This window comes from Sceloporus occidentalis, unplaced genomic scaffold (assembly GCF_023333645.1).
Source record: "Sceloporus occidentalis isolate IW3139 unplaced genomic scaffold, rSceOcc1.0.p SCAF_6, whole genome shotgun sequence".
Taxonomy (NCBI): Eukaryota; Metazoa; Chordata; class Lepidosauria; order Squamata; family Phrynosomatidae; genus Sceloporus; species Sceloporus occidentalis.
Window position 1 is genome coordinate 95,423,630 of NW_028316986.1, and position 25,554 is coordinate 95,449,183.

A 25,554-nucleotide genomic window follows, 5' to 3' on the forward strand; every position below is an offset into this window, starting at 1 on the left:
TCTTTTAAATGGGGTACTCTGGTTGATGTTTTACGAGCACTGCTGAATGTTGAAAAGAAGGCTGTCAAGGTATAAACATAACTATGTTAAACATATGTATGTTTCCTCTTGGCCCTACAGATATATAAAACAGTATGACATCTGGAAATACAGGAAAGATAATAGGTATCAAAGTTAATGTGTCAGGATAATTCATTCCTTTAAGATTAAAGGTTATCACTTAGTTGAATATACAGTGGGACCTTGGTATCTGCGGGCTTGCCATCCGCGGATTTGAATGTCCAGGGATGGCAAATCTGCATTGTCCCCAATGGCAGCGTGGCCACATACCCCTGCCACCATTGGGGAAAATTGGACCCTCTCTCCTCCTCAGGGCTTCAGTCTCAGAGCTTCCCAGGCCCAGCACCTGGAACAGAGCCTCTAGGCTCTGTGACCCAACCCCTGGTTCCCTCCAGCCGACGAGGCTTTGATCCCAAAGCCAAGCAGGAACCCCATCAGCTGGAGGGAACTGGGACTTGGGTCATGGAGCCTGGAGGCTCGGTCCTGGGTGTTGACTTATGAATTGATTTTAAATAATGTGAATGGGCTAAATTATTTAAATTTTGGGAGAGTCTACAACTCCTTTTTATGAAAAAAATAAATGTGGATTAATTAGCTCTCAAAGATAACCATTTTGCTCAATTCTGCAACAGAGGCATTTAAGCTCCTGCCACAACCTCACTGCAGGTTAGGTGCAACCTGTAGACAGTATGGTATATGGCAGTATAATTGCTACTTCTCTGATGAAGATCCCAATCTTGAGAAATGATGAGGCAAGAGTAGCTTTCCAAAATCAACATTTTCCTTAAGTTTGTGTGCAGAAAATAAAACACTAGGACTGCTCCACATTTTACTCAATCATTTGGTAAGGCGGTCACTCAAACACACAAACAGAAGAAATTTATATATTATTATAACCATTCAGATGCATTGAATGGGGATGTCAGGCATTTCCTGAATCCTACTGTTGGTTACCATGATTTGATGATCATGCAGACTATGGCTTTAGAGAGCTGCTACACAAAATCAGTAGAAATTAAGTGAATACACATACATGATTTCCACTTGAGACACAATAAAATCTCCTTTATGTGGTTCAACCTAACACTGGTAAAGGTTTTACCCCATATAAGGCTCATGCAGAGTTCTGGCAGAACGCTGAGTGTCGACCACCAATAATGATAGAATAAGGCAGTGCCTGAGATAAAAGACTGGCAGTTTAAGGGCTACTGTAATTTCATTTCCAGGTACTGAACACTACAGTCACTACATTGAAAGGAGACAGCTATTAAGACACCCTCACTGAAAAACACATGTGACAGAAGTATCATTTTTGCATCTTTAACAACTTAAAAGAAAAAAAACAGCTGCTGTAAAAAGGGTTCTCAAAACAAGGTGCTTATTGCTTTCATATAGTCTGCAGAATGTACTGTTGAATGTCAACCGTTCTACTACCAGCAGTGAACAGCATGGTCAGCACTATTTTCTCAATTACCCTTCTAGGGACCACAGTATGGGTATCTTATTTCTGGTTATATTGCTGGAAGATCTATGCAGTGAGATCATTTAGGTCTGACTGTTGCACTGCACTACTACAAAATATATATTAAAAACTCCTGACATACCTTATTTAACTGTGAGATACGGACAGGAAAATACATTCTGACAGATGGTGCTCTAGCAGAAAGCCAAGCCACAGGTTACTATTTTGGAAATTTCACTACATCAACAATTTTCTACTATCAATCATATGGCAATAGGTATGTCAGGAGAAACAAATGACTTAACAGTACTCAAATTGTCTTTTCAAAAAATGGCAGCCACTTTCTACAGGACCTAATGTGGAAAAGTCTTTATTTTCCTCATAAACAATAATCTCTGTCAAAAAAAATGTACTTAGTCATACAGTCAGTTCCATCTTTTTTCAGAACTGCATTCAATGTGACATGGGTACCATCCCATGTGGAAACAGCTCAGATGGTTGATAAAATGTAGTTTATTAAATTATAAATTTTGTAACAAAACCAAGACAGTACGAGGACGCAAACAAGCTACAGGGACTAGACACAAAGCCAATGAAGACACCATGAAGTGCTTACAAGTAAAACTCTGCAACAGAAATTATTTTACATTTCAGTCAGGAAGATGATTTGTTTTAGTAAAACATCTGAGTTTCAGAAGTCACACCTACTTTATGTTAAAATTAAGCATCCTGCTCCAATTCAAACTTTTTCATTTCCAGTTTGTTTTAATACTCTCCATACACCAATCCATGCAGATAGTAAAGATACTTAACGCAACAAATAATGACAGTTCCAAGTTGTACACTGGGTATACATTGGTCAAAAGTGAAACGGGTTTTTTACTGGGGGAAGGGAATATACTACAAAATAAAATATGAGACATTTACAAAACTGGGTATTGCTAAGGAGTTGTGAAATCATTAACATGTACCCAGTTGTTTTTAACATTGAGTCTTCCAGCCAAGACATGTTAAGAGACTACTTGTAAGTTGGATGATCGTGTTTGCTTTTCTCTTCCCCCTTCTCCCACAATGAAACACTTTAAATACACTGCTAGGCTGGAGTGCAATGCCAACACAGACAGGATGTACAAGTACAAGACTGAGTTTTTAAAACATGGCTCTAGATTTAAACTTCAGTTATTGTGCACTGTCCATCAGGCCTCCTAGATCTCACACTGGCACTTCCCACCCCACTCTCTGCCACTGGTCTATCCAAGGCTGGCTGGTTTGCATTCAGATGTCTCTGCTGAGCAGAGGATACAGGCAGCTGAAGTTGGGCAGACACATCCTCACTATCGCTGCTAACATCCGATTCTGTTTCCTCAATGGAGGTGTCAAGAACTGGCACCATACCAGAAGATGATGATTCATGGTCTTCCTCTCCCTCACCCCTATGGCTCATTTCAACCATACTGTCTCCATTTATTTGCAAGTTGGCAAAAGAGTTCTCTAGAGTGCTTGCATCAGGTGATGGCGTTGCAGGACTTGTCAGCTGACCATCTAGTGAAGGAAGGGGTCTAATAGCAACAGTTGCTAGAGGCTGCCCGGCAGCAGCAGCAGCAGCAGCAGCAGCTCCTAGAGCTGGTACACTGTCTGCACCATCAGCAGAGCTCTCTCTTGCTAGATTGATAGCATTAGAGTCGCAGTCCAACCTAAGCCCAGCCACTCCCTTCTTTGGAATATCTATTATGTCCCGTTTTATTTTCCTGCGACGTCCATGCTCATTTCTCCTATACTGAACCATGTTTTCAAGATCTGCCACATACAAGAACCCAGCAATTAACATTTCAGTGCTCTTTTTACCTTTAGAAAAGGCATCTTCCAGCTCCCTACTGGTACGTTCATCATATTGCCACCAGCCATTTCTGCCTTCATAGTACCAAGCATATTCCCCATTTCCTCTACTGGCTGCTTTCAGTTCCTCAGGTGACAGTAAGGTTGGCTTATCAAGAAAGTCCTCCGGGATTTCCTGCCGACAGAGTGCACAACGCTTTCCCAGCCAGGAAGCTCCTTTTACACACAGATAGCAGAAGACATGTTTACAAGGCAGACTCACAGGGTGAACACATGTTTGCAGACAGATAGCACATTCAGGGACCATAAGAGATGGTGCTGCACTAGAACATGATTCATTCGTCTTCTTGTTGGTAGGAAGCATATTGATTGAATGATCGATTTCACCACAGCCAGCCATCCTAGAGAGGAGCAAAAGTGTTACATGGCATGATACAACTTTTCAAACATTTTTAACCTCAAGTTTTTATAATAACAATATTTTAAAATAAAAAAATGCATAGGCAGGAAAGAGTCCTAACAGTTAGTATATGGTAAAGCCAATGATAGTAATTTATCAACTGATAATGAGAACTAGGATACTTCAGTAAATGTAGAGTGGACCCTTAGTATCTGCTGAGATTTTATTCCAGGACCTGCTGTGGATACCAAAATCCATGAATGGTCAAGTCCCATTAAATACAATGGCATTGTAAAATGGTATCCATGGATAAAATCTCTGTATACAGAAGCCAACTGCACATGGGACAGAAAAACCGAATTCAAACTACTACTTGGGGTGAATTCATTATCGCCTTATGGTGTTAGGAGGATGAAATGAGGCAGAGTTAACATATGCTGCCCAGAGCTCACTAGACAGCAGAGTGCAAATATGATTAGAGTTAAATATTACAGGCATTAAATATATGTTCATGGTAAATATTACAGGCAAAATACCATGATAGCCCTCCCTAGATTTCTTCCGCCTCTGACCAACACCAGTATTTAAAATAATCACTTTGGGCTGATTTTAAACTATCCTCAAACTATTTTCATGCACTTCTACAGAAACTATTTCAAACATCTAAAATGCAATTGTCTTATTTGGGGGGGGGGGGGTATATAAAATGTTTAATTTTATTAAGTACTGCCTTGAGGAGTCAACTGAATAAGCACAGACACCATAAATGCGGTTACTATGGAACATTACAGTGAGTTCTCACATCCAGCATCCTGCAGGGATCTTTCTACAACTAGAACATGTACCTCATGTTTGACTACAGGGGTTAAAGGACTAACCAAGAATTAGGAAGACTAACTGCTAGAATTCTTTGTATTTCAGAATAAGAACCAAAGACCAAACTACCAAATGCCAGGACAAATTCAACTTAGGACCCTATACTACTGTTTAATAGTGAGATCACTTAGCAGGTTCACAAGTCATTTGGTGAAAATGGCAAGGGGTATCTGCCATGTAGCTCTAGGCTGCCCTGGATTATCTGGATACATTTTGATTTTTTCCTCTTTAAATCACCATATGGCTTATTAGTGATGAGGAGAAGGCTTCTTGTTTGTTTGTTTTTAAGACCATTGGTTGGCTTCCAGTACCTGCTGCCTGCATGGGAATTGGAGACACTGTGCTTCAGTGGTTCTTGGCTCTGCATGAGACATTTCTTCCTGAATTTGTACTGGAAGATTGTTCAACCCTTGGGATATACACTATGAGGTACAGCAGGGTTTAATTAAAAGTTAAATAAGATACTACACGATTTGATTTGGAATTGTTGAGGTGCAAGTTTGAGATGTGCTGAGGTGCAAGTGACAGCAGGTGCCACATGGCTTTCTAAGACCTCATTTTATGTCAAAGAATTAGTGGATCTCTTGCATCCTTGCCATAAAAATTAGTAGTCTTGATCATTAGTGCCTTATTCTTTCCTCCCCCCCCCCCCAATGGCACACTGTAATAGAGTGATGATGATTAAGCAATTAAGCCAACCTTTTAATCTAATGTTGATTTTATCAAATTAGCCTCTCTGCTGAATTAAAATCACAGATGTTAGGCAAGACTTTTAATACCTGATCTATCTAGGATGGTGTGGCAAAGTGAGGTCTACCCCACATCAAATGTCCTCAATTTTTTAAAATAAAGTTAAAAATGCACCTTGAGGGGTAAATCCACATTTTTGGCACATCTGAACTGCTTTAGTTTTTGAAAAGTGATTCCTCTGGAGTCTAAATCATCTCTTCCCCCCTCCCCAAAGAAACATAAGGAAAACTGTCTCACACATCAGGGGGGCTTTTTATTGGGGAGGGGATTGTTGTTGTTTTTTAAATCTGAGGGGAGATGTGGCCCCACAGCTATTTACACCCCATAGACCTTGGGAAGTTGTCCACCCAATCTAAGGAGAAATCTCAAAAAGTGAATGTATACTCCTCAAGTATGTTTAACAGTAAGCTAATTATTTGAAAAGATAAAGTAATATATGGCTGATCTCCACTTCCATCAGTCTGTGTGTATTTCTCCAGAGATGCCATTAATAAAAACCAAAGTGGAGTTTTCAGAAAGCACATCTGCAAATGACCATGACTACTATCTATTCCACATCTATTTGTTACTGCTGCTATTTATAGGCGTGTTACAGACCGCCTAAAAGCGGAGGTCTGCCGGTGCGGCTGGTTGCTCCGCGAGGGAGCCGCAGCAGCCAAATTGCGCGGCTCCTGAGCAGAACTAAAAAGAAGCCCCAAAATGGCGCTTCTTCCCACGGCGCGGTTATGACGCCGCAAGGCGCCAATGGCGCACTCGTGACGTCATAAGTGTCGTGCGACATGCGGACGCTATGCGTCCGGAATGTAATAATGGTGGCGCCTGTATGTATAGGGCGCCACCATTATTACGGCCCCGTCACGTGCTAGGGGTGAGGCCGGTGTGGACGCTAGGTCCCCGGCCAACCCCTAGCATGTGATGGGGGCGCTTCAAGAGCCCGTCTGTAACGGGCCATAGTTTCATTTAAAGGCTATAATTTTTGTCTTTTTCATTATCCTTTCAGCAGGACTGGGAAATCTAAAATTAAAGACCACTTGATATGAATGTGTAGTTCCACAATTAAAAACTAACAGTCTCTCTTATGTGTGTCTTAACACTTTGCTGTTTATGCAAGAGAAAAACAAAAAGATCCATTAATTTTAGCTAAATTCAAGGCAACATTTTGAACTATTTATACATATTTATAAACTGCTTACATGTGAAGACTTTAAAGTGGGTGTACAAAAAAGTGACACAAAATACATAAACTCCAGATTAATTTTCAACATGTATCTGAAATAATAAAAAAAAATTGCTGAAACATGTCTGATATCGGAGAAATTGCCAGTAACATGCTAATATATTTTTGTTCTGTGGAGCTAGTTCAGAACAGCTTTTCTACCCAACCTAAGTTAGCTTCCCTTTATAATCCCTTGCTCCCTGCTCTACCTTGCCATTTTCCAAGTAAAAGGAAGGGGCAAAGGGTTTGCTTTGTTACTGGCTTGCCTAATTATTTCAAGTGCCTCTGGTAGCAAAGATAAAAGTAAAGGATATTTCCTTGACATGAATGCCTAGTCGTAACCAACTGTAGGGGGTGGTGTTCATCTCTGTTACTAAGCCAAAGAGCCAGCATTGTCCGAAGACAACTCCAGTGGTCTTGTGGCCAGCATGACTGCACCGAACACTGTTACCTTCCCACCAAAGTGGTACCTATTTATCTACTTGCATTTGCATGCTTTCGAACTGCTAGGTTGGCAGAAGCTGGGACTAGTGACGGGAACTCACCCCATCAGGCAGCACTCAAGCCTTCCGATCATCAGAACTGGTGTCTTAACCACTAAGCCACCACATCTGTCTGCACTATCAAAAGCCAAGCCCAAATTTCTACTGGGTGGTGGACAGAAAGACAGTTCCTTTTCGTGGTAGGCAGCCAAGTTGCTCAGAGTCCTCTGTAGCAACCCACCCATTCTAGTTTGGAACTGGGGAGAAAAGCTCTTCCCCAACAGTGCAGGGGCTGAGCGCAGCTTTGAAATCATAGCCGTTTCCCAGTCTTCAAGAACAACTTGCACTTCTTGTCATTCTTACTTCAGGGCAATGAAGCATCCTTTGTGACATGGTTTACAAAACACACTACAAGCCCAGTGCTGCTACTATAACCAGGAAACATTTAAACTCCAACTTGATGAGGGTTTAAATTCAGTTAATAATTATCTGATTTATACCTAGATTGACATTCTTAAATTTCAAAAAAAGGTTTTCTAATGGCAGTCTTCTGAAAATTCTGTGTTGTGTTTCAAGCCCTAATATACAGGTATACTTCAATTAAGAAGGCCTCTGGCAAATAATCTCCTTTTTACAGTCTTTTTCTGCCCACCTTGTCCCCTTTTCCTCCTCACCCTGTGTCTTGCTGGACGTTTTGTTAGCAGCATGTAAAGGAGGATAGTTAGAGAAGGAACATTAGAAAATAACAGTTTTTCAGTATTGGATTATAACAGAGTATTGACAATAAACAATACAGTAAGAGCTTGAGCTAGAAAAGGGTAAGCCTGCCTCACCAACTACCTTCAAGCTGTTACTGTATTGTTTACAGAACAGTACATGGATTTTAAATGTTTTATATGTTTTATATACATTTTGTTGTTTAATGGCCTGTTGGCTGAAATAAAGTTGAAATGAAATGAACAGTACATGGACATGGTTTTTAAAATTAAGAATGGATATCTAGGTATAAATCAGATAATTATTAACAGGTTAAAGTGTTTATCTATAGGTTTGGTGGAAATCATGAGTAAAGTTGAGACTGGTGAAAGAAAAACTCAACCCTGGATTCTCTAGAAGGTTAAAATGTTTTTGTTTACTTATGAGAAGGCTTACTTGATCTAGGTGTTTTACTTCACATATGCATATTGTTAGTTTTGAATCAAAGGTTTGCTGAGACATGTTGAACTGCTCTTCTTTTCTGTGGACTATCCCTATTCTTTCCATGTTATTTTTGTCTCTGTTACCAAATTTTCTCTTAAAGACATAATCCCCTGGAAAGCATCCACTTTGCTAACTGTGGTATATGTAATGAGTATCAGAAGAAACTGGCACTTTGATCCCGTGACTAGATAACACAGGAACTCATTCAACTGAAGTATGATCCTTTGCTGTGAAGGACTAGTAGTAACTCTATCCCCTTCACTTTTCCACATTTTATTGTGTTACAACCTTGATATGGATTTGACTGGCACTGTTATCACTTGATATAAAAATATATTCAACACTGCGAGGCTCCAAGTTATTTTTATTGTGGCACAAGAGTAAAGTAAAGCAACCATAAACCTTGGTTCATTATAGAATATCTGACAAGGTGGTGATCAGCAACATTCCCCTCCCAAACCAACAGAGATGACAAGAAGAATGGGCAAAAATTGCAGAAATCAGATGCACAAAGCTGGCAGAGAGAAGATTTTCAGCTGAAATTACTGCCAAAGGTGTTTCTACTAAGTACAGACAAGGGAGGAGAGGATACTTATGCAGCCAGTAAGTGCCAGTTTGTTTTTGTTTACTCAACCTTTGTGCCCCAATAAAACTATTTTTCACTTACAAAATACTTAATATCTTGTACACATTAAGTGGCACCAATGCCAATTAAACCCATTTCAAATCTAGCTTGTAACACAACAAAATGTGGAAAGTTATATGAGGCGTCTGAATATTACTCCAAGGCACTATATACTTTGTTGTTGTATGTCTTCAAGTCCTTTCTGCCTTATGATGACACTAGGGGGAAGTTATCACCAGGTTTTCTTGGCAAGATTTATTTAAGGTGGATTTGTCTTTGCTTTCATCTGAGACTGAAAAAGTGTAACTTGCCCAAGGTCACCCAGTGAATTTCCAAGGCCAAACAGGAATTCAAACCCTGATCTTCATGCTCAAATCACTGGCTCTCACACTACATGCCACTTCTCAATAAAGATGCAGCTTGGGCTGGTGTACTCCTACCCTGGCACCCAGACTTTTAACGAGAAATCCAAAGCAATACAATTAACCTTCTGCTGCAAAGTTATAGAAAAGTTGATGGCAGAGGAATGCAGCAACCAGTGCTTTCTTTTCTAAAAGGACTCACTTGTTCCAGTGCTAAAATATTTAGAATCACAGAGTTGGAAGAGACCGCAAGGGCCATCCAGTCCAACCCCATTCTGCCATGCAGGAAATCATAATCAAAGCATCCCCAACAGATGGCCATCCAGCCTCTGTTTGAAGACCTCTAAGGAAGGAGCCTCCGCCACACTCTGAGGGAGTGTGTTCCACTGTCAAACAGCCCTTATTGTCAGGAGGTTCCTCCTAATGTTGAGTTGGAATCTCTTTTCCTGCAGTTTGCATCCACTGTTCTGCGTTCTAGTCTCTGGAGCAGCTGAAAACAAGCTTGCTCCCTCCTCAACATGACATCCCTTCAAATATTTAAACAGGGCTAACATATCACCTCTTAACCTTCTCTTCTCCAGGGTAAACATCCCCAGCTCCCTAAGTCATTCCTCATAGGGCATGGTTTCCAGACCCTTCACCATTTTAGTCGCCCTCCTTTGGACACACTCCAGTTTCTCAATGTCCTTTTTTAATTGTGGTGCCCAGAACTGGACACAGTATTCCAGGTGAGGCCTGACTAAAGCAGAATAGAGTGGCACTATTACTTCCCTTGATCCAGACACTATACTTCTACTGATGCAGCCTAAAATCGCATTGGCCTTGTTAGCTGTCGCATCCAGAGGGTCACACAAACAAGCCACTACTAAACTCCCAATTCACATACAGTATTATTATCATTCTGATGATCTTACCTTTCTTTTCTTTTTCTTATTGCTCTTCTTGGAACATATTGCAAAATTAATATGCCATCTTTAGATGCACCTAATGAGTGCCACACACCCTGTTTTCCACTGATACACTTATTCCTCTTGCATGCTGGACACAGGTTATGTCAGAATTGCACTGCAATTTAAGAAGAGGAGGAAAGAAAACTATCAAACTGAACTAAAATAACAAATTATTCAGATTTACATTTCTATCACCTTTCTGCTCAAACACTCACAATGGTTTACAGTTCATAACAAAGGTTAACAAAGCAAGCATTATACACAAGAATGAAATGGGGAACAAACATGGAAAATAAGCATAGTCAAGTAGCAACTACCATCTGCTCCCACATTTGCAGGGGTTAGGGGTGCAAGACCTCATGAACGTGGTAAACCTGCAAATATGGGGGGCCAACTGTGCTTTGGCCAGCTGAGCATTTGGCCAAAGTGTGCGGTGGAAAGAGGAGCACGTGCACACGTCTCTCCTGCCTTCCCCCATGTTTTGCCCAGCTGAGGGTTCCCTCAACTGGCCAAAGCACAGGGAAAGGCAGGAGGAGTGTGTGCACATGCCCTTCCCGGATGCTCCATCCCTCCTGGGATTCCCCCCCCCCCCCCACCAGGGGAAAAGCCTCCTGGCCATGGCTGGACAAACTCACAAATAATCAAATTTGCGCACGTTAAACCTGTGAAAGTGGAGGGCCGACTGTATTTCAATACTGTTATGCAATGACCAGCTGGGATGGCCATTGCTTGAGTCAGTTTTGGGAGAGAACGTGGCAGAGGACAGTTGGTTCTATCAGGCTAATGCAGGGAGCAAACCTATTACCTTCCAAACTGAACTCCATATGACATGACTGAAGCATTACCTCTAAAGGATTTTTTAGCTTCCACAAACACACTCGCAAATCCTTTTAAGATAAATGTGACAATCTGCGTCTTTTTAAAGTAAAGAAGTTTGGAAATAATTTAGGAAAAGTGGTGTCTTTGTCAGTTTTGTGGCAACAGACATAACATATGAACCTGTAAAGATGCCTCTATAAGAGGCTCTGAAACCAGCCTATTCAAGGAAAGCATTGTGCAGGTTTAATAGTGAATGATACCCTTATACCCAGTGGCTTCCAAAGTAGATGCATCCAGTGTTCAAGTCTCACCAATTAACCAGATTCAATAACATCCCCTCCCCTTCCATATCATCTTAAACATCATCTCATGGCAGCGTACTACTCACCTCACCAACTAAAATGCTCTGCTTCACAGCATTTACCAGTGCTGCGCTGGTTTAGTTTGTCTAGACAGCTATCTAATCAAGAAACATTACATTTCACTTGCTGCATGAGAGGTTACTTTGAAAGGCACTTCTTATTGAACCTGAATATGCAGCACTTTTAAATCGTCTAGGCAGATCTATTTAAGTGAAATTTTAGTGCATGTATTAGATTCATTGCATATGTATGCTGCTAAATAAAGTTAAGAAATCGAGAGGTCCTGCAGAGAGGTTAATGGTAATATATATAATTGAAAAGAAACTTTAAGCTGATCTTTTAATTACAGGTTTCGAATATCGATTTTCATTCTAAAGTCACCTGTGTGCTACTTGGAACTGTTTCTCGTATATACATATAAGAGCTGCCATCAGGGGAAGAGACATGACAAATTTCTGAATGAATACAGCTGCCTTTTGAACCTTCAGTGTATTCTGCATTGAATGTCACGATGCTTTCCATATGCAAGTGTGAATCAGTCCAGCGTACCCAAGAGGGAAGATGAACCATCAAAGCAGAGGGAAAATTTTATATTTGCCAAAACCTGATATCAAAAGCGAACCCTTACATTTAGAATTCAATATGTGTCTTACTGTATTGTAAACAAGCATTGAATTTGAAGTCGAAGGCTTTCATGGCTGGCATCCATAGCTTTTTGTGGGTTTTTTGGGCTATGTGGCCATGTTCTAGCAGAGTTTCTTCCTGACGTTTCACCAGCATCTGTGGCTGGCATCTTCAGAGAAGGTTCTCTGAAGATGCCAGCCACAGATGCTGGCACAACGTCAGGAAAAAACTCTGCTAGAACGTGGCCACATAGCCCCAAAACCCACAAAAAACTAAGCATTGAAATATCTCTAGAAGACTAAATCATACCACAGTTATAATATTTTGGAAAGGAAGCTTTTTGGCAACTAAGTTCTGCAGGCAAATTTAGAAACTCAGTTAACCCCCACATTGAAGCTGTAAGAAACTGAAGACACAGTACAGTCAGAGCCCACCTTATCCATGGATATTTTATCCACAGATTCAAGCATCCGTGATTTGAAAATATTCAAAAAATATATAAATTCTAAAAAAAGCAAACCTTGATTTTGCCATTTTATATATGGGATACCATTTTACTTGCCACTGTATTTAATACGACTTCAGCATCCACTGATGTTGATATCCATGGGGGGTCCTGGAACCAAACCCCAGCGGATACCAAGGGCCCACTGCACTTTACCTAGACAAAACACGTGCATTAAACTTTCATCTGTAACAGCGGTTCTCAACCTGTGAGTGGCGCCCCCTTTGGGGGTCAAATGACCCTTTCACAAGGGTCACCTAAGACCACTGGAAAACACATATTTCCGATGGTCTTAGGAAACGAGACGATAATAATTTTATGGTTGCAGCTCACAACATGAGGAACTGTATTAAAGGGTCCCAGCATAAGGAAGGTTGAGAACCACTGATCTATAACAAAATGTTATATCCCTATTATGTCTTATGTCTTTGGGCTCACTAAACACTGGCCCAAAGACATAAGTCTTAACAACATCTCTGAACACATCACAACAAGGTTTGATAAACAGGAAATATCCACTGTTCAGGAATGTGTTAATACATCAACTTGTATGGCAGTAGGTCAAAATGGCTGGCATTAGATTCAGTCAGAGTTGCCCGATAATTAAGAAAAATTGCAAGTCTAATTGTTGAGGTTAGGTGATCTCTACAGAATACATATTGTTCTCACAAAGCTAATGCCAATTCTTTAGGCTTTCCTTCCTTCCACACAAGACACTCAGAAAAGTCAAATCTCATCTGAAGTCCTGGAAAAATATTTTTAAAACCTGTAGTCCAACTCAAGTAACACAGACTTAAAATCAATAGACTGTGGCAAACTAAATAAAGTTGGCCCTCCACATCTGCGGGTTTGACTTTTGTGAATTTGATTATTTGTACTTTTGATCAATATGTTCTCTCTAGGTCCTCCAGCATCTCCAAGAGAGGTGTTTGCCCAAGTTAAAAATAATACAGTTAGTTTTTTGTGGGTTTTTCGGGCTATGTGGCCATGTTCTACATAGCCTGAAAAACCCACAAAAATACTATGGATGCTAACCATGAAAGCCTTCAACTTCACAATTACAGTTGGCCTTCCACATCTTCAGCTTTGACTTTTGCAGATTATATTATCTGCAATTTTGATTAATATGTACTCTCTAGGAATCTCTAAGTCCTCCAGTGCAATTCTGCTGGAGGTTGACCATAGAATTGTGCTGGAGAACCCAAAGGTTGTATTGGATAACCTAGAAAACACTTCTCTAGCCATGTGTAGGTCCTCCAGCATGATTTTATAGTCAACCTCTGGTGGGTGTTGACCATGGAGTTGCCCTGGCAGACCTGGCGATTCCTAAAAAGGTGTTCTCTTCAGTAAAAAGAATAGTGTGCAAGCAATATTCTATTTGCAGTTTTTCCACATTGACGAGAGTCCTTCACCCCTAACCCCAGCAAATGTGGATGGACCACTGTACATTTCAGTCAGTGAAAATAGGCTGGAGGAAAGAGAATAGGGACAGCGGCTACATCTACACTACAGAAATAATGTAGTTCAATACTGCACTGCCATGGCTCAATGCTATGGAATTCTGGGATTTATAGTTTTGTGAGATATTTAGCCTTCTCTGTTGGAGCGCTCTGGTGCCACAGCAAACTACAAACCCCAAGATTCTATTGGACAGAGCCATGGCAATTAAAGTGGTGTCAAATTGCACATTTCTTCTGTGTATTTGGCCTAAGGATAGCCATGGCAATAAAGTTATTAAAGTCTTAATAATCTACTGTTGAGACACATACTTTTATAAAACAACTGAAATATAAAAGAACGGCACTGCCCAAACTGTCAACAACAGAACGATCTATCTATGGAAGTCTAAACACTTACAATGTTATCCATATCAAAATCATTGTTGACGCACAAGTAGCTTCCTTGTGTATAGTCAGATACACATCAAAATGCATGTCTTAATGTAGATGCCACCTGCCATACAGGACTGTTTTTAACGGGATGTACATTTGAGAGTGCACCGTGATTCATACCAGTATGTCACTAGAAGCACATATGCCTGCTAAAATCAATGACAGCTGATAGTATATGCACTGAAGTCCTCATTCCAATGTGCACCAGATGTACAGGGACAGATTTTCTTTTCTAGGTCGAAGCACTGCTGTGCACCTAGTGCAAGCAGCAATATCCATCAGATTGTGCTGCCTGGCTCTCTTTTCAAGTTGCTACAGTCTAATTTCATTGGCTATTATGCTTCCCTACATTCAGTACTGGTCTCTGATACGGCTGATGAGTTTTCCTCTCAGAGAATGCTGTGTTTCAATCTCACCTATGAGATACCAGAAGAGTTGCTTGTTTATATTTCCATTTGCTAAGTAAATGCTTTCTTTGGATGTCAAATAGATTAATGATCTTTGTAAGACAGAATGAGCTATCCTAGTATATAGATATATGTCTGAAATCTTTTACATACAGTAAAAAATGAAAAGGACTATATGCACTAGCTATAATGTGAAAGCTGACTAACATTAGCTACCTTATCCTATAATGAAAACAACTTTTTTACTATATTTTTAAACAGATGTAACTGAATGGTACACACCTGTAATAGACAAATAGGCTTTAGTAACATCATTCTATGCCTCTTCTCTGAAGTAGAATGTGTTTCACTATCAAATCAATTTAAAACTTAATAGGCACAAAAATATATGCCTACACGTTTCATCAGAAACAGAACTGGGTTCCAGAATGTTCAATTCCAAACACATGTGGCTTCACCAAAATGTTTTGTATTGTGATGGTACCAATGGAAGTAGGCTGTTTCTATTTTAGCTATCGTTATTCCATTCCTTTAGGAAGATGTTATATACAAGGGTTTTTTTTCTGACTATGTGCTTTCAGCAGCCATTAATTTCTAAAGATGAGTTTGTCCACAGCTGCCTTGTCTACAGAATTGATTTTGTCAAATATGAATACAATATCGAGCAAAACCTTTTAAAAGGACCATCTTTTGAAACTTGCAAACACACACACAACACTGTTCTAACACGCAGGCACAAGATTCTTAAAATGCTTGACACAGGTCACCCAATTTACTGCTCTTCAAATCTATTCCCAGTCATTTCAGACTGAGCACAGAAACAAAATCTCCCAAGTTCATTTATCAAAAATAGCCCACAAACCAATTTTCATCTCTCATGTATGAACCGTAAAACCCAGTGAGGAAATCCCAAGGCTCAACCTGATTGCTACAAAGAACAGGAACGGTACTTTCCTTTAAAGCACTTAGCTGCCACCTTTCAGAGTCCTTTGCTATATTTCATTTCATTGTTTTATCTCATTACAATATCAATTTTAGTGGAGATAAAACTTAAAACATCACCAGGAAGCAAATACAAAATTTCTGTATAGAGCAATATACCCATCCAACTATATTTTGAAGTATTATGGAATGGAAGAACAGAAACCTAATAGATATTAAAAAAAAACCCAAATTGAAACAAAAACCCTTCAGCCTGTGATAAATGTCTGTTGTCATATTTTCACATTGACAATATGCATTATGATCTGGAAACAAGCCACTGTAACCAACAATTTCTTTCTTGATCCTGTAATTGTGCACTGAGCTTCCATTAGCAAGTACTGTGTAGGACTAAGATGGAAGGGAAGATAACTCTCATCTAGCGATAGAGCAATACAGAAATAGAGCAATACAGGTTATAATCACTCTGGTCCACAGAAATAATCCAGTTCCAGACTGTCTTAACTACCCTGGCGCAGTGCGAGGGAATCCTGGGAGTTGTAGTTTGTTGTGGCAGCAGAGCTCTCTGACAGAGAAGGCTAAATGTCTCACAAAACTACAGTGCCCAGAATTCCACAACATGGAGCCTGACGGTTAAAGCAGTGTCAAACCAGATTATTCCTGCAATGTAGATGCAGCCTCTGTTACAGATTCTAGGTCCCACCATGCCAAAACCAAAAATGTTATCTTCAGGGAACAACATTTCAATCTTTACAACTATACTGTTACAATAGGATGATGGGGCAGGATGAATGAGGGATTAAGACAAACCCTGAACACCTGCAGTTACAACTCTATTAGTATGCCACTCAGTCGCAGATGAATACCATGCAGTACACAGAGCCTGCAGGAGTTGTTGTTTTTGTTGTGTGCCTTCAAGTAGTTTCCAACTTATGGTAACCCTAAGGTGAACCTATCATAGGGTTTTCTTGGCAAGATTTATTCATAGGTTTGCCATTGCCTTCTCCTGAGGCTGCAGCATGTGAGTTGCCCAAGGTCAATCAGTGCATTTCAGCACTGAGCTGGGAATTGAACCCATTGCTCCAGAGCCTTAGCCATTGCTCAAACCACTATGCCATGCTGGTTCTCTACTGTACATCATACTTGCAAGAAGACACAAAGAAATTGCTGAAGAACAACAGTGGGCATACAAGCCTCCTGACCAGTGTTTCTTATTCTCTGGTCCTCCAGATATCTTGGACTTCCACACTCAGAAGCCCAGCTGGAATGAGCAGCAGTGTGAGGTTTGAGCACTTTAAGTATGAAATACTGAGAGGACTAAAAATCACTGACCTAGATAAGGATACCTTCATCTACCCTTTGTTTTCAGCCCATCCTCAGTGGCTGCCATGTACCATAAGCAGTTCCCTTCCAGATACTGCAACGCAACAGCCCTTTATTCAGTATTTACTACTTCTATCACTTGTTAGGCAACTTCACCTACTCATGTTGTCAGGAGGGAGCATATCCAGTTACATCCATAAATACTCAAAGAGTAATGGCCTAAGTCAGTGATGGTGGACCTTTTACAGACTGAGTGCCCAAACTGCAGCCCAGACCCCACTTATTTATTGCAAAGTGCCATGTCCCTCTGGCTTTCTAGTACGAAACTCTGGCAAACTCTGTGCTAGGGCGACAGCATGTGTGCCCACAGAGAGGGCTCTGAGTGCCACCTCTGGCACGCGTGGCATAGGTTCGCCATCACTGGCCTAAGTTATTTGTTTGTTCCAAACGCTCTGCCTTAGAAAGTGGATTCTCAACGTTACAGGCACTGCAGTGTCTTGTAGTTTGAGTCATCCCTTCAGATGGTGGCAGAACTTGCACTCAGGGCAGCTGATAAGAAAAATACCATGATGACAGTTACGTTTACATATCCACTTACTGCTGGATCCAGACCTACCTGTTCATGTTTGGAACACAGATAGTCAAATTAAACGCTTTTTAAGAAACAATCAAGCCACGTTTAATATCCGTACACTGCCTTTCCATTTGAATGTTTCTGAAGGCAGTCCGCAACAACAAAGCCTAGTCTATCTTTCCATAGGGATGGCATTGCTCTGGCAGTAACCGATCTGAGGACCAGGTGTTGTCAATGGCATCCTGTGGCTCTTTGTTCTGCTCTGCTGCCCAGCCAGCCAGGCCCTTCCCTCCATCCCCCTGCAGCCACTTGAGGGGAAGGGCTCAAGGGAAGCCTCTTCCCCTTCTTGCACTTACAGGGTCTTAAGCGCTCGCCATGAAGCTAATTCGGCTGCAAACAGGAAAGTTAGCCTCTTGCTTTCTGGTTTTAAATTCGGCCCAATTGTAAACACGCTCCGGAGAGACTGCCTCTTTGGCCTCTGACTTGAGAAGAGTTGTGGCTATTTTACATGCCCCTCCAAGAAAGGAAGGAAGGAAGGAAGAAGAGAGAGAGAGAGAAAGAAAGAGAGGGAGGGGGCTATGGCTATTGCGGCCAGAAAGAAAGAAGGAGGGAGGGAAAGGAAGACAGGGGGCTGCGACTACTGTGGCAGGGAAGAGTCGTGACTACTCCGCAGGCCCACTAAGCAAGAAATACAAGGGAGAGAAGAGGGAGGGAGGGAGGTCCAGGGGGAAGACGACGCCCTCCAGCCCCGGAGACCGGCGCTGCGGACCGCGGGGATGTGAGCGCGGAGGCACCCCCTTCAGGTCCCGGCCTCCTCTCCCCAAATGAGCCACGGAGCCCCTCGCCCTCCTCCGGCCCCGGGAGAAGGCGCCCAGGGAGAGGACGCGGTCGAGGGAGGAAGGGGCCAGGAGCAGGCAGGGAAGGAGAGGCCGGGACCAAGCGACGGAGCCGCTCCTTCCCTCCCGCGCTGCGAGTCCTGGCGGCGGCGCAGGGGGCCTTTGTTCGCCTCGGCCGCTGCCAGGAAGGGGAAAGGCGGCGGCGGCGGAGGGAACGAAGGTGTCCGTTTCCCTCGGAGGGAGAGAGGGAGGGAGGGCTCCTTCCGCCACAGAGGCCCCTCGGCGTCACGCAGCGCCCTCGTTCTACTGACCTCCCTCACAGCAGCCGCAGAGCCCTTGGAGCAACCACTGCTCCTGCGCTGGCGCTTCCGCACCGTCCTCCGCTCGGCTATTAGGCTCCTGCGCCGCCTTTCTCTATCTTCCTTCCCTTCCTCCTCCTCCTCCGTTTCTGCTCCCGCGACGTCATCACGCAACAAGGGGCGGGGCCGAGAAGGAACGGAAAGGGGAGAAGCGGGCGTGGCTTTGCTCACGCGACGTCACCACGCAACAGGGGGCGGGGCGAAGGGCTTTAGAACCCTTAGCTCCAAGGGCCAGATGGAAAGAGAAAAAAGGAGATATAGGCGTGGCTTTGCTCTCGCAACGTCACTACGCAACAGGGGGCGGGGCGAAGGGCTTGGAATGGTACCTCGAAGGACCGAGATGGAAACAAAAAGGGAGAAGTGGGCGTGGCTTTGCCTTCACGACGTCACCACGCAAGACGGAGGGGGGGTGAAGAACTGGAACTGGAGTTGGGCGGAGCCAAAGCTCGAAGAACTGAGGAGAAATGAGAGGGAGGGAAGACGGGAAAAGTGGGCGGGGCATTGCTAGGGAGGGCCTTGCTGTGCGCCTCTTGTGAGCCGCCTTGGGTCCCTTCCTAAGAGAAAGGCGGCGTAAAAAATGAAATTAAATAAACCAATAACATGCCCTGTATTTTAGCCTTTGGTGCCTGAGGAATGCCACAGCGTCTACCATTCTGAGCACAGCTTACAAGCATGGATTCATATTCACACGAGTGTTTTAAAAACTTGTTTGATAATGCCCTACATTTTACCTGAGTGGCTTACATTTTGTGGAGCACTGACCTCCTTTGCGGTTATGGCCTCTGCTCTCCCTGGCCATAGAGTGGCTGCGGAGGGGCCTCTGGGGATCATTTGTAGGTCCTCCAGCATGAGGACTCTGTGCCCAGCATTTCTCAGATGGTGACCACAGAATACCGCTGGAGGACCTACACATGCCGTTGTTGTTGTTGTTGTTGTGTACCTTCAAGTTGTTTCCAACTCAAGTGACCCTATCACAGAGTTTTCTTGGCACGTTTCTTCAGAGGGGTTTGCCCTTGTCATCCTCTGAGGCTGAGAGAGTGTGACCATGGCTGAGTAGGGATTCAAACCTTGTTCTCCGGAGTGTTCTCCCATGCCCAATCCACTGCCCCAGTCTGGCTCTCCTACCAATGCCCAGAGACGCGTTTCCCCCAGGAACCTCTAGGTCTTCCAGCATGACGGTAGTACAGTCAACGTCCAGCAAAGTTGCACTGGAGGCCTAGAGGCTTCTAGAGAAATCTAACTGTGAATAAACAGTTCCTCAAAAGTCAAAGCCACAAATGTGGAGGACTGACTGCACTGTACTTTAGCATCCTTACCTGGAATAAATGGGTATGCTGTGAAAGGAGTGGGACTCACAAGTCACTTGTAACCACTTGTAGCAAAAGCGCAACTACATTCGATCATACTTCTCACTTAACCAGAGTATCAAAATGCTTCCCCATAATTTCTGCCCAAAACCAGTGCCATGCAGATTCTAGTTCTGGCACATCCTGAACATGAAATTTAATAGGTTAATATTCATTCGTTCAGACCTGCTTCTATGCCTTGCTTCTCCTGATCACAATTCAGCTGCCAAAGTTGCATGTTCAACTGTCTTTTGCTGGAATAATATAGCTTTATATGCAGTATGCAAGCTCATTTTGCCATACCAATATTATGCCAAGACACAGATTAAATATGTTCAACCCAGCTGTTCAACCAGGGTCGCAAAGTGCATTGTAATGCAAAGTGTGGCCCTTAAGATGTTGGATTGCAACCCCCACCAGCCCTTGCCAACAGAGGCAAAGATGTGAAGTCGAAGGCTTTCATGGCTGGCATCCATGGTTTTTTGTGGGTTTTTCAGGCTATGTGGCCATGTTCTTTCTAGATGCCAGCCACAGATGCTGGTGAAATGTCAGGAAGAAACTCTTCTAGAACATGTCCACATAGCCCAAAACCCCCAGAAAGAGCCAAAGATGATAATGCTGGGAGTTGCAGCCCTACTTTGCCCACCTCTGCCTTAGTGGAACACTAATGCTACAGAATATATGTTTTAATGCTAAGTTAAGGATAAGAAAGTTCAATGTTCTAACAGTGCTCTTTGGCCTAATGGCAATAGACACATCGACTTCTGCGTGTTCTTCCTTAAGAAATGCAAAGTTAAAAAATTATATTATTTCTAAAGGGTAGTCTCCAAAGATAATTGCCTAAAAAATCAGTGTCCTAAGTCTTATATTGCAAAGCAAATATAATAATAACCATAAAGTATTTAAGATACCAGAAGTGCAGGAAGCAAACTGTACTGTTTTTATTCTAGTGTACAGAAAATATTAATATCATGGGCCTTGGGATGGAGGTGGGGCTCCAGCCCCCCAAGTCTAGGCCCTTCTCTCTTTCCATAGACAGATGAAGACCTTTCTGTTTTGACAGGTTTTGAAAGCACTACACTGACTTTTCTGAGAAATAGCTTTTCTAATTTTCTTCCTACTATAGTACTGGCTGTATGATTGTATCCCTCTTTAGTGATCTCTCCCTTTTTAAAAATTTGTTGTGGACAGAGACGCGGGATATAAATAAAAGTTGTATTTATTATTTTATTCTGCTCATCTGAAAGTTATTTATACAACCATCTTTAGATACCTCTCAATTTCCTTATTCATTGGAACTGTTTGCAGTTGTGCTTTCATATCTCACCTTTAACAAACTCCCATCCATCATAAACTCCCATAACTGATCCCATAACTCCCATAACTGATCTTCTCTCTCCCTACATCCCTACTCGCACTCTCCGCTCTGGTAGCCAAAGCCTCCTCTCTCAACCCAGGATTTTCTCTGCCCCGTCCCGGATCCGTCCCTTCTCTCTTGCTGCCCCTCATTCCTGGAACCTTCTTCCTCTGCATGTGCAGCTCATCACTTCCCTAACCAGCTTTAAGGCTGAGCTGAAAACCATATTGTTTAGGGAAGCGTTCTCAGGGAATTTGTGATTGTCATCTGGCTGTCTGATAATGTTTGATGTGATTTGCTTTTATATCTGATGTTTTTTAATTTGTCTTTTCTTCCTACATTGTAATTTTATCTATTCCTTTATCTAATTGTTATTACTTTTAGAGTGTATGCCTCGGGCAGGCTTTTATATATTCCTTAATTTTACTGACTTTGTACAGCGCTGTGTATAATTACAGCGCTTTAGAAATAAAGTTCAATAATAATAATAATAATAATAATAATAATAATCCCTCTGAGCACTTCTGTCTGTATGATTTCACCTAATCTTTCCTCAAACTTACTGAAATCAGCTTTCTTAAAGTCCAAAGTGTGTGTCTGACTAATATTTTCCTTCTCGTTTTCTTTGTATACCAAATCTCACTCCTACCAAGGATCCCACTACATCCACTCTGTTATTCTCTGCTGGATCCAAACAGTGATCCCTGCTGGATCCAAAACAGTTGCTGCTTCCTCCTTCTGGCCATTAAAATTGTCTGCCAGTCCAATGAAGAATCTGTTGGACCTTACATTCTTGGCAGAGTTCGACTTGTAACAAATATCAGGGTGGTTGAAATCTCCTATTACTGCTATATCTTTCCTTCTTGAATATTTGATCATCCATTCTAAGAAGGCATCATTCCAATCTTCAGTCTAGCTTGGGGTCTATAGTATACTCCCATGATGATGACACTTTTTCCTCTCCCTGTTAATTTTTACCTAAATGCTCTGAATCTATTTTCCATGTTTTCAGTCATGGTTCTTCTCACAGGTGTACACATCCTTGACTTATAATCCTACTCCTTGCCTATTTGGTCTGTTTCTTTGGGATGAGATACATTTCTGTTAGTGCATTCCAAAAATGAGACTCATCCCAGCATGTTTGAGTGATACATGCTAAATCCTATTTACCTTTGCTGTGTTAAGAGATCAAATTCAGTGCTGTGTATCACTGTAGAGACAATTAAGTCCATGGGTCAATCTCTCCAGCTGCTTTTTTGTTCTTTGTTTCTGCCCATTTATAGGTTCTCCCCAGTTCCACCTTAGTCATTGAGGCTATTGTTCCCACTACTTGATATCCCCCTGACCTCTGGAATCCTGCCTTCCTTTTCTGCTTAACTCAATTTAAAGTACTTCTGATCAGATTTGTAAAAACACCTAACAAATGCATTCTTATCAACAGTTGTGAGTACAACCCATCCCTTGCCAGAGGTTCTTCTTTACAGAAGTGCAGGCCATGGTTCAAAGCGCCCAATCTTTCTGAATGGCAATATTTGCAGTGCCATCTGTTCTCTTCCAACATTCCTCTTTCTCTTCCTGGACCATCTTTCAACAGTATGGAGTGATGAAATAACCTGGGCCACACACTCCTTCAGCTTCTTGCCCAGAGCATCATAGCTGAAGGCGCCATTTTGCAGTATCATTTGGTCCAATGTGAATTCAGAAGGAGTCTGTTAAAATATATTTCTAATTTGTATGGAAAATGTTCAGATGTGGCAATGGTTAACTAAAGTTTAAAATGGTTCCTGTTGAAGGCCAGAAAGCCTAGGCCTTGAAGAACAAGTCTTCAAGAACATTTGCTGAGACATAATATAAACAAATGTCTTATTGTTATGCTTTTGTGTAGTATGGTGACTTCATGAGAAATAGGTGTGTCCACTTGGTGGGAAAGTTGATCTTGTGAGAGAACAAAGACTAGGGTTGCCATATCCCGCCTGGAGGCGGGACTTTCCTGGTTTGGGGCAGGGCCACACGGTCCTGCCCCGGTTTGGCCCCTCCCCCGGGACCTCCCCCCCCAGCAAGGCCCTGGAGGCAGCTCCACCCCTCCCCATGGCTGTGTGCCACCCTCCCCGCCTCCCTGCCTGGCTCAGCCTAGAGAGCAGGTCTTAAAGACATCTGCCACTCAGAGCTATTGCCAGCCCACTTGGTATATATACCCGGCAAAAGGCCTTACTTTCCAGGTTACAGTGAGGAAAAAAAAAGGCCATAAATCGTTCATGTTTCCCTGGGAGTCTAAATGCCTCATCTTTTAAATGTATACCATTCAGTATTGTTGTAATTCTTTATCACAGGATCGTTTTTGAGGCCCTAAACACCTTTACTTGTAATATGCAAATTTCTCCCGAAGCTGACCAATGGGAAAGAAGCAATCAGCCCTCCACTTGGGTTGGTTTTCAATGGCTTGGTGAAGGAAGAGATTTTGCCTTGCAAGTTGCTGGTAAATAATAGAAGGCTTTGGGGTAGCAGAAGACTGCAGAAATAGTTTGACCCCCCCCTTAAACATCCATGGCTCAGTGCTATAGGATTCTGGGAATTGTAGTTTCTTGTGGCACCAGAGCTCTTTTGACAAAAGGAAGCTGAATGGTCCACAGAGGAGGTGTTGCCTGGGGGCAGAGCCTCTTGCCAGCAGTCTGCGGTGGAAGAGAGGAGGCTGATGGTCCTGGCCACTTCTCTTGGCTCCCTCCCTCCTCCTCCTCCTCCTCCTCTCAGAGTAGTCACAGCCAAGATGAGCTTCTCATTCACTCTCCCTGGCTTTTCTCTCCCCCCCCCCCCTGCACTTTGAGACCCCTTTAACTGCCAAAGCTCAATGCTCTGGAATTCTGGTGTCTGTGAGGCATTTGGCCTTCTCTGTCAGAGAGCTCTAGTGCCACAATAGACTACAATTCCCAGGATTCCATAGCACTGAGCCCTGGCAGTCCAAGCAGTGTGTTTTGGACACAGAGATCCTCCAAATGAATCCAGTCCCTAGCTTTTATATCTCTCACACACACTGCAGGAATAATAACCCACTTTGAGACTGCTTTAACTCAGTGCTAGGGGATCCTGGGAATGCTAGTGTTTGGGAGACATTGAGACTTCTCTGTCAGTGATGGCTCTGAAGCCACAATAGACTACAATTCCCAGGATTCCCCAGCACTGAGCAGTCTCAAACTGGACCATTTCCTCAGTGTGGATGCACCTGGGGAGGAATTCTGGGCACTGCAGTTCAACTACATTTGGAGGGTTATGGGACTCCCTGTCAGAGATAGCTCTGGGGCCACAGTGTACTACAATTCCCAGCATTCCCCAGCACTAACCCGGGACAGTTAAGTCACTCTCAAACTGGATTATTTCCTCAGTGTGGATGCAGCTTTGGTGAGGAACTCTGGGCATTTCAGTCCAGCATTGTTTTATTTCTGCAGTGTATTTTGGACCAGAGACAAGGTGAGCAGGCACCCTCCTCCTTTTCCAGGACATGTCCTCTTCTGTCAAATTTCAAAATGTCCTCCATTTGGATCATGGCTAAGAAGCATGGATTTATAATTACATGGGTGTTTTTAGCTTTTATTTTTGGCCATGTCCTACTTTTTTTGCTTGGGTGCCCTACATTTTGGGGTGAGGGCATTGGTCACCTTGGTCAGAGAGCTTTCCAGGGGTTAACTGCCATTCTGCTGTGGTGCTGGACCAAACCACCATTCCCAGAATTCCATAGCATTCAGCCAAGACAGTTAAAGTGGTCTCAATCCAGATTATGCATTTCTATTAACATTTCTTAAAAAGCCTCAATTTTTTGCGTGTCCTCCATTTTTAAAAAATGTGTCCTACATTTGAAAATGTTGTCCTGCATTTGTCCTACATTTGTCCCGGTTTGGAGGTCCTCACTTATGGCAACCCTAACAAAGACTGATGTCACATTCAAGCTTCTAGCATGGACTCTGAAAGAGTATAGATGTATAGTAGCTTGCTGTAAA

At 42.5% G+C, this 25,554-nt stretch overlaps 1 protein-coding gene across 4 annotated transcripts; it reads right to left on the bottom strand.

Moving 5' to 3' along the window:
• Positions 1-1,876: 1,876 nt before the first annotated feature.
• On the bottom strand, positions 1,877-18,980 carry RNF146 (ring finger protein 146). 4 transcript variants are annotated; one of them, XM_089530420.1, is made up of 3 exons: positions 18,815-18,980; positions 10,184-10,334; positions 1,877-3,759 (listed from the first exon to the last, which is right to left on the bottom strand). In XM_089530420.1, the coding sequence occupies exon 3, from the start codon at positions 3,756-3,758 to the stop codon at positions 2,691-2,693; it is 1,068 nt and encodes a 355-aa protein (XP_089386546.1). In that variant the 5' UTR covers position 3,759; positions 10,184-10,334; positions 18,815-18,980; the 3' UTR covers positions 1,877-2,690. The 4 variants fall into 4 exon arrangements, with proteins under 4 accessions (XP_089386546.1, XP_089386548.1, XP_089386547.1 ...); XM_089530422.1 differs by lacking the exon at positions 18,815-18,980 and adding an exon at positions 18,024-18,182; XM_089530421.1 differs by lacking the exon at positions 18,815-18,980 and adding an exon at positions 17,710-17,968.
• Positions 18,981-25,554: the final 6,574 nt, after the last annotated feature.

What these genes read in the sequence shown, in the direction of transcription:
- RNF146 (XM_089530420.1), bottom strand. Translation starts at nt 3,758, where the DNA reads ATGGCTGGCTGTGGTGAAATCGATCATTCAATCAATATGCTTCCTACC.